We start from the raw sequence: 8600 nt of genomic DNA, 5'->3' as shown, positions 1-8600 counted from the left end.
AGAGGAGATTGTAAGTTAAGATGACATGATAGAATGTGTTAACCAACTAACTAACTAACTAACTTGCATAGCTGATGTACTTAGTGGTCATGCTTTTTAATTCACAGGAATCACAGGGAATCAAATACTGAGAGGGCTCTGGGCACCTGGGTGACTTAGTTGGTTAAGTGACTGTCTTCCACTCAGGTCATGATCCCAGAGTCCTGGGATCGAGTCCCTCATTGGGCTCCCTGCTCAGACAGGAGCCTGCTTCTCCCTTTCCTTCTGCCTGCTACTCTGCCTGCTTGTGCTCTCTCACTCTCTGTCAAAAAGAAAACAAACAAACAAACAAACAAACCCACAACAACAACTGAGAGGGCTTATTCCAGTCACTGTGCTAGCTCTTCTTCCAGCAACATGGGGGTGATAGGCTGTTAAGCAAAAAGCTGAGAAAAATCTAATGTTAGCATCTAAACTGACTGATTTCCCATTCATCTCTGACAAACAAGACACAGAGCAGTCAGAAGTGAAACTAGCAGAGAGACAGCGATGGAAGTATAAGAACATTTCATAAAGGTCATGGGTAAGAGAGTGAATTAGCAAGAATGGTATTGCCTGCATGAATTAAATACAATATTTGTAGGTAAAATAATTGTAGAAAAGTTGTGGTAAGCTTTAGATTTTAAATCTAGCTCCATATCAAAATCATTGTTCAGATATTATAAAGAAATTTTCTTAATACATTTATTTTCTTTTTTAAAAAGATTTTTACTTTTTTATGTATTTGTTTGTCAGAGAGAAGGAGACAGAGAGGTAGAAAGCACAGAGGGGAGCAGAGGCAGAGAGAGAAACAAGCTTTCTGCTGTTCAAGGAGCCTAATGTGGGACTCGATCTCAGAACCCTGGGATCATGACCTGAGCTGAAGGCAGACACTTAACTGACTGAGCCACCCAGGCGTCCCCCAATACATTTATTTTCAATAAAATGTTTAACTAAAAGAGGAAAAGATTATGTTATAAGTAAATTTCCTAGGAAGAGGAGAAGTAAAATGAAACTTTACAGTTACCATAGCTCTTAAGGCAATTACCTTTTTTTTTTTAAAGATTTAACTTATTTTAGAGAGAGGGAACATGCAAGTGTACTCGTGCCTGTAATAACACAAGTTAGGGGAGGAGCAGAGGAAGAAGGAATGACACAGAATCTGAAGCAGACTCTGTGTGAGCACAGAGCTTTTGTGTGGTTCGATCTTACTACCCCAAGATCATGACCCGAACTGAAATCAAGAGTTGAAAGTCCCACTGACTGAGCCACACAGGCTCCCTGAAAACAATTACATTCAAAACAACAAGATCTCAATATAGTTATATCATGTTACAGATTAATAAGTGTGGAAAAAAATCAATATTTGAAAGTGACTTTGCTTCATATGCAAACAAGAGATGATTAAAAATAATCTTGATATAATCTTACCCTCACAGACTTCCTTACCACAATGGATTTTCTACTGGAAAGAAAGGATTAGAATAACTAACAGTAACATGGGATTTCAAAAACCACTATGATCCCTTCCCCAGAAAACTATACTACTGCTTGAAAGGTCATGTGTTGTAGTGGACTGAAGATGACTTGATATTAGAATATAGGCTCCTCTATTAACTACCTATGATGTATTGGTGACTGTACCCAATCTTCTTCTGTCTACATTTTGATACAGCTTAAATGTATTTCCAGGACGGTAAGGGCCTTGATGATGTTTGAAAAGAGTTTGACATATCACTGGAGTTCAAAACAAGTAGTTATTTTAAACATTATGCCAGCAAAAATTACTTATTTATTTAATATTTAAAAAAAAATTGTATTTATTTATTTATTTGACTGAGAGAAAGACAGAGCACAGCAGGGAGATTGGCAGGTAGAGGGAGAGGGAGAAGCAGGCCGCCATGGAGCAAGGAACCCTATGCGGGGTTCCATCCCAGGACCCTGGGGTTATGACCTAAGCTGAACGCAGATGCTGAACCGACTGAGCCACCCAGGTGACTGCTGATAGAAGTAATTTAATTTAATTTTTAAGTTAACATATAATGTATTATTTGTTTCAGGGGTACAGGTCTGTGAATCATCAGTCTTACACAATTCACAGCACTCACTATAGCACATACCCTCCCCGGTGTCCATCACTCAGACACCCTAGCCCTCCCAAACCCTCCAGCAGCCCTCAGTTTGTTTTCTGAGATTAAGAGTTTCTTATGGTTTGTCTCTCTTCTCAGTCCCATCTTGTTTCATTTTCCTCTCAACTTCCTCATATCAGAGAGATCATATGATAATTGTCTTTCTCTGATGGACTTACTTTGCTTAGCATAATACCCTTTAGAAGTAATTTAAAAGAGGGGCACTGGGTGCCTCAGTTGGTTAAGCATCTGCCTTTGTCTCAGGTCATGATCTTGGGCTCCTGGGATTGAACTCTTTGTTGCGCTCCCTGCTCAGTGGTGAAGTCTGCTTCTCCCTCCTCATCCTATCTCTATTTCTCATAAATAAATAAAATCTTAAAAGAAAAAGAGTGTTTAGGTGTTATTTCAGGCCCCCTTTTATTTTTATTATTATTTTTTTAAAGATTATTTGTTTATTTGAGAGAGAGAGAGAGAGAAAGAGGGTAAGCAGGGGAAGGGGTAGAGGAGGTGGGAGAGGGAGAAGGAGAGAATCTCAAGCAGTTTTCCTGCTCCATGAGGAGTCCCAAGTGGAACTCTATCTCACAACCCTGAGATCATGACCTGAACAGAAATCAAGAGTTGGCCACTTACCTGACTGAGCTATGCAGGAGCCCCTCAAAGCCCACTTTGAATTAATTAATTTGTTAGTTAATAGTTTTATTTTCATTTATTTTATTTATTATTATTTTTAAATTTTCAATTTAAATTCAGTTAGCCAAGTTATACTACATCATTAGTTTCAGATGTAGTGTTCGATAATTTTTTAAAATTTTTATTTATTTTTTAAATTTCTTTTCAGTGTTCCAGAATTCATTGTTTATGTACACACACTCAGTGTTCCATGCAATATGTGCCCTCCATAATACCTACCACCAGGTTCACCCAAACTCCCACCCCCTACCCCTCCAAAACCCTCAGATTGTTTTTCAGAGTCCATAGTCTTTCATGGTTTGTCTCCCCCTCCAATTTCCCCCAACTCCCTTCTCTCCATCTCCCTATGTCCTCCATGTTATTTCTTATGCTCCACAAATAAGTGAAACCATATGATATTTGACTCTCTGCTTGAGTCTGCTTATTTCACTGAGCATAATCTCTTCCAATCCTGTCCATGTTGACAAAGAAGTTGGGTATTCATCCTTTCTAATTTATCAGTTGCATAACACCCAGTGCTCATCAAATTATATGCTTTCCCTAACCTCACTTTTAAAATTTAAAATTTATCTGTCTTGTATTTCCTTATTTTTTTCCTGTTTCTACTGCTTAGATATCCTTGATATCTTCTTAAATCATTCACTTAGCTTTGTGTTGATGTGAATAATGGTCTTATTTCATCATCATTTAAAATTTGGTGTTTTAATTTGTGCTTATGCATTTATTCTAATTTTGTAACTTATAGTGAGTGACATAATGTTTGCATTTTATTTTTTATTTATCTATGTTTTAAAGATTTATTTATTTGAGAGAGAGTGAGGGAGAGACAAAGAAGAGCATGTGTGAGTGGGGGGCGGGGCAGAGGGAGAGAATCAACAAGCAGAATCCCCCCTGAACACTAAGCTCATGATGGGGCTTGATCTCACCACCATGAGATGATGACCTGAGCTAAAACCAAGATTTGGATGCTTAACACACTGAGCCAACCAGGCGCCCCTGTTTACATTTGTTTTAAATTAAAGATATGCCTTTTAAGTGAAGTTCTATCATAAAGATAAGTAAATAATTAGAAGTCTTATCAGTGTTCATGAAGCTGTTTCCATCTCTTCAGTTCTGATTATTCCCAAATTCCCTTTGATATCTCTGTTTCCACTTGTTTTCATTATTTTAATTAGCCTAGAATACTTATTTGGTTTCTTTTGAGGCATCTTTGCTGTTGCTGTTTTCTATATTGTATTTGGGTCTTAGATTATGTTATTAATTTGATGACATTGATTAGGGGAAGAAACTAGTTTGTTACTATGTTGTGTGTCTTCTGTAGAATTTATATAGTTTTAAATATTATTACTTCCCTTCCTTCCCTAGAACATTGAAGAAAAGACTAAGTCAGGAGTGGATATATGTTTAATTACTTGGAAATATATTTTATAGTTTTACAGTGAGGGAAGCCACTATGCATGAGTTTGATTTGAAAGAAAAAGGAGTTTGATTAAGGTGAGATTAGGACGTATTCTTAAATGTCTTTAAGAGGGTTAATATGACTACATTATAGGCACAAAGCAATGAAACAAATCAGAAGCTGTAGTTAAATATTTAGAGGACTTTCTTCTTTGATTTTACACTGATTCGTCAAAACTTCAGGTTCTTTGAGAGAAATGTCATCTTCTTTATGAAATCATTAAAAGCTTGTTGCACTTGCTTATTCCTCAAGGTGTAAATGAAAGGGTTCAACAGGGGTGCAACAGAAGTGGTGAGCACCGAAACACCTTTATTTGTGGCTACCTCTTCTTTTGCTGATGGCTTGATATAGATGAAGATGCAGCTGCCATAGGTGATGGAAACTACAATCATGTGTGATGAGCAGGTAGAAAAGGCCTTTTTTCTTTGTTGGACAGAGGGGAATCTCAGAATTGTCCTGACGATGTATGTGTAGGACAGAAATACACACACTAAGGTGATAATGAGTGCAAATACAGCCACAAAGATAACCATTTGTTCTAGTACCCACGTATCTGAACATGAGATCTTCAGGAGGGGACCTGCATCACAGCCAAAATGGTCAATGGCATTGGAGTCACAGAATTCAAGCTGGAGGCCCAAGCTCAGGGGTGGGAGAATGATCATCAAGCCAGATACCCAGCAACAGAGGATTAATAAGGTGCACACCCTATTGTTCATGATGGTCATGTAATGAAGGGGTTTACAGATAGCAACATAGCGATCATAGGACATGGCTGCCAGGAGAAAAAATTCCGTTGCTCCAAAGAGAAAAATAAAAAATATTTGACTTGCACAAGCATTGTAGGTAATAGTATTGTCCCCAGTTGATACACTATATAGGAATCTAGGAATACAGGCAGTGGTAAATGAGACTTCTAAGAAAGAGAAATTTCTGAGAAAAAAGTACATAGGCGTTTTAAGATGAGAGTCTATCAATGTGAGGGTTATAATTGTAAGGTTCCCTGTTACACTCAAGATATAGGTGAGCAATAGAAAGATAAAAAGCAGGATTTGCAGTTGTGGGTCATCTGTCAGTCCCAGCAGGATAAAAGTTGTTATTGCTGTATAGTTTCTCATCACTGACTTTTGACATCTATCCATCGGCATGTGAAAAATAAAAGAGATTTTTATAAGGAGATCAATATTTGAATTCTGTAGCAAAAGACTGAATATAAAAGCCCAGCAAACCAAGTCTACATTTATTTTATCATTTCACATTATAATCAATATTACCACTATTCCAGTTAGCCTTCCTGAATATTCCACATCTGAGCAGTAAAGCTTATTCCTTCAGAGTTCATGTTTCTGTAAAACAATGCAACATTTTCTCAGATCATTCTTTGCCCCTCAAAATTTGCAGCTGTACATGTTCACTGTTTGTAATTCATCACATGGGTTGGATTTACAAATAAGTTAGAGCAAAAAAAGGTGATTTTACTTAATGTGTACTTAAGTTGTTGTAATGTGTACTTTGTTGTTTATCCAAGACAAATCTTGGATATATATCATATCCAGATAACAAAGACCATGACTTCTCTTCAGTTGTTATTATCAAGGATTGTTTTAAGTATAAGATGCATTTCTGCTGGAAAACAAACAACAGTGACAACAAAACACAACATTGCACCCTGAGATTTTCCCTTATTTCTTTATTCTTATCTGCTTGTATTCCTTATCTTAACTCAAAGATGGTTTGATATACAACTGTTTTATTTATCATGTCAGAAAAGGAATACCTTCACTACGCATACATGTTATTTTTCAGTTGCCTGTGGCTCCATATCTCTCAAAAGCCCTGAAATGCAATCTATGTTTAATACCAATAAATACAGTCTTCCAGAGGCTATGCACCTTTTTATTTTTTAATTATTTTTTTTATTTTTAGAGAGAGAAGCACGAGGGTCACGAGAGGGAGGGAGAGAATCTTAAGCAAGTTTCATGACCAGTGCAGAGCCCAACTTGGGGCTCCGTCTCACTAACCTGAGATCATAACCTGAGCTGAAATCAAGATTGGAGCATTTAACCAACTGAGCTACTGAGTTTCCCCGCAGGCTATGCATTTTTAATTGGTGTTTTTAATTTCTTCAAAAAGATACTATCATCTCCACCTTCTCATCTTACCCCTACTTTGTTTAGGTATTAAGGCTCTGCAAACTTCCATGTCCAACCTCCCACTGCTCTAACATCCGCAGGAATTTTATTACTATTGAATTCATTGGCATATTTTTTTGTAGTTTCTTTGCCTGACATCCCCACAATATTTTTTTAAGTTAAGATTATGTCATGTTTCAAATTGATTCCATGCCTTCATCCTGACTTTCTTGCTGAATTTCTCTCTCTTTTTAAAGATTTTATTTATTCATTTGACAGAAAGAAAGAGAACACAAGCGAGGGGAGTAGCAGGCAGAGGGAGAGGGAGAAACAAGTCTCGTAGAGCAGGGGAAGCTCGATGTGGGATTCGACCCCAGAACCCTGGGATCATGACCTGAGCCAAAGGCAATTGTCCAGTCAACTGAGCCACCCAGACACCCTATATATATCTTTTTACTGACCTACAGTCTCCTCATTCTCTATTCACCTATGAAGTATTTCTGTTCCTCAATGTTTTTTCTTGAGACCCCTCTTTTCTTGTTTGCTCTTTGTTCTTCTTCTTACTGCATGCTCTCCAAGAGGATTTCACTTCATGCAATTGATTTTATTCTCATTTATATGAATTCCAGAGGCCAGAACTTTTCCAAATAAAACAATTGCTAAGTGCACATTTCTAGTTGTCTGTTCCACAGACTCTTCATATACCATGAATTCAAAGTGAAATCATGGTCCTTCTGCAAGCCTTATTCTCTTCTAGTGTTAACTATTTATTGATGAAGATTAGTCTCTAGTGTGTAGCCTGCAAGGGTCTTCATGGACAGGACCTTCCTTATTTTCTTATTTTATCACTTACATATTCCTTACCTTTCTTTCTGCTAACTTAAATTCCACAAACATTGCTTGTAATCTTCATGTTTTTCAAAGTCTCTCTCCTCTTCCCTTCCCTTTCCTTCCTTTCTCTTCTCTCCTCCTCTCCTCTCCTCTTCTCTTCTCTTGGATGGCTGTCTTTTTTTTTTCCTTCTTTTTTTTCTCAAGGGCTGTCTTCTCTTCCAGGGCTACTCTTTGATTAAGTCAATTGGTCCTGCAGAATTCTCCTTAGGTATCAGTTTTCTAAGGAAATTTTCATTCATCCTCCCAGACTATGTGAGATTAGGATACCATGTTATTTCTAAACACCTGTTGTTTACTCTTCCTTGGAATAAATCACTTGGTATACCTCCATATGCTTGTATGTCTCCTCTCTGTTTCTGTACACTTTTCCAAAATAGAGGTTATGTTTTGTTATATAATTGTGAACTGGAGAAAAAAAAGAGTCATCTATATACTTAGACTAAGCTATCTTCTTTAATGCCTAGTTTGGTCAGGTGGCTCAGCATTCTTATTTTTCTTTATGGTGATCAAGAATTTCATATGATGTTAATGTCTGACTCCACCCCGACAATTAAGGAAGTTTGTTGCCCAGCCTCATCACTCATATCCTCACCTCCATTCCAATCAATGCTGTTATAAAATGTACAGTCACCTCATTTATATATTTACATTATAATTGGAGATACACATGAAGGATGAGTAAAATATTAACTGGCTGCCTTTTCTTATATCATGAGTCTATTTCTGTTGATATTATATGTGACCATTATGTATATTATTCAACAACAGGAAAGGACTCTATTTCTGTTTGTGGAGCTGTAACCACTCCTAGTCTTCAATTAGCATTAATTGTTTATAATGGTAACTATGAGAATATGTCCTATATGAAAACACAGTCTCTAGGGTTTCTGCTATTGCTCCATTACTAAAGGACATGGTATCTTCCCAGGAGACATCAATTAGTTTGCTATATGAATAATTTTTCACTAGATTTGTTTTAAAATAATACCTGCAAATGAAAGAGCCCTCTGAGTGTGGCAATATTAATTCTCTCTTCCTATGGACATGTGCCTTCTAAAGGCTTATGAGGTATACAAGGCAAGGCAAGCTTCATTTTAAAAGAACCATCACAGGAAAACGGACACTCCTGAAGGGACTCTAATTAAAAACTCTGGTAAAAGAAATAATGTGGACCTGATACAACTAAAGTGAAGACACTACCACAACTAGCTGCCAACATTAAGGGCACCTGGGGGGCCCAGTCAGTTATGTATCTGTCTTTGGCTCAGGTCATGGTGCTAG

At 37.3% G+C, this 8600-nt stretch overlaps 1 protein-coding gene across 1 annotated transcript; it reads right to left on the bottom strand.

The window, feature by feature from the left end:
* Positions 1-4466: 4466 nt before the first annotated feature.
* On the bottom strand, positions 4467-5414 carry LOC116593583 (olfactory receptor 6C2). Its single transcript, XM_032347871.1, has one exon. It carries the CDS (start codon positions 5412-5414, stop codon positions 4467-4469), a length of 948 nt encoding a protein of 315 aa, XP_032203762.1.
* Between the last annotated feature and the right edge of the window lie 3186 nt (positions 5415-8600).

This window comes from Mustela erminea, chromosome 6, assembly GCF_009829155.1.
Source record: "Mustela erminea isolate mMusErm1 chromosome 6, mMusErm1.Pri, whole genome shotgun sequence".
Classification (NCBI taxonomy): Eukaryota; Metazoa; Chordata; class Mammalia; order Carnivora; family Mustelidae; genus Mustela; species Mustela erminea.
Note: the sequence above shows the minus strand (reverse complement) of the source record. Positions and strands in the feature narration are given on the sequence as shown.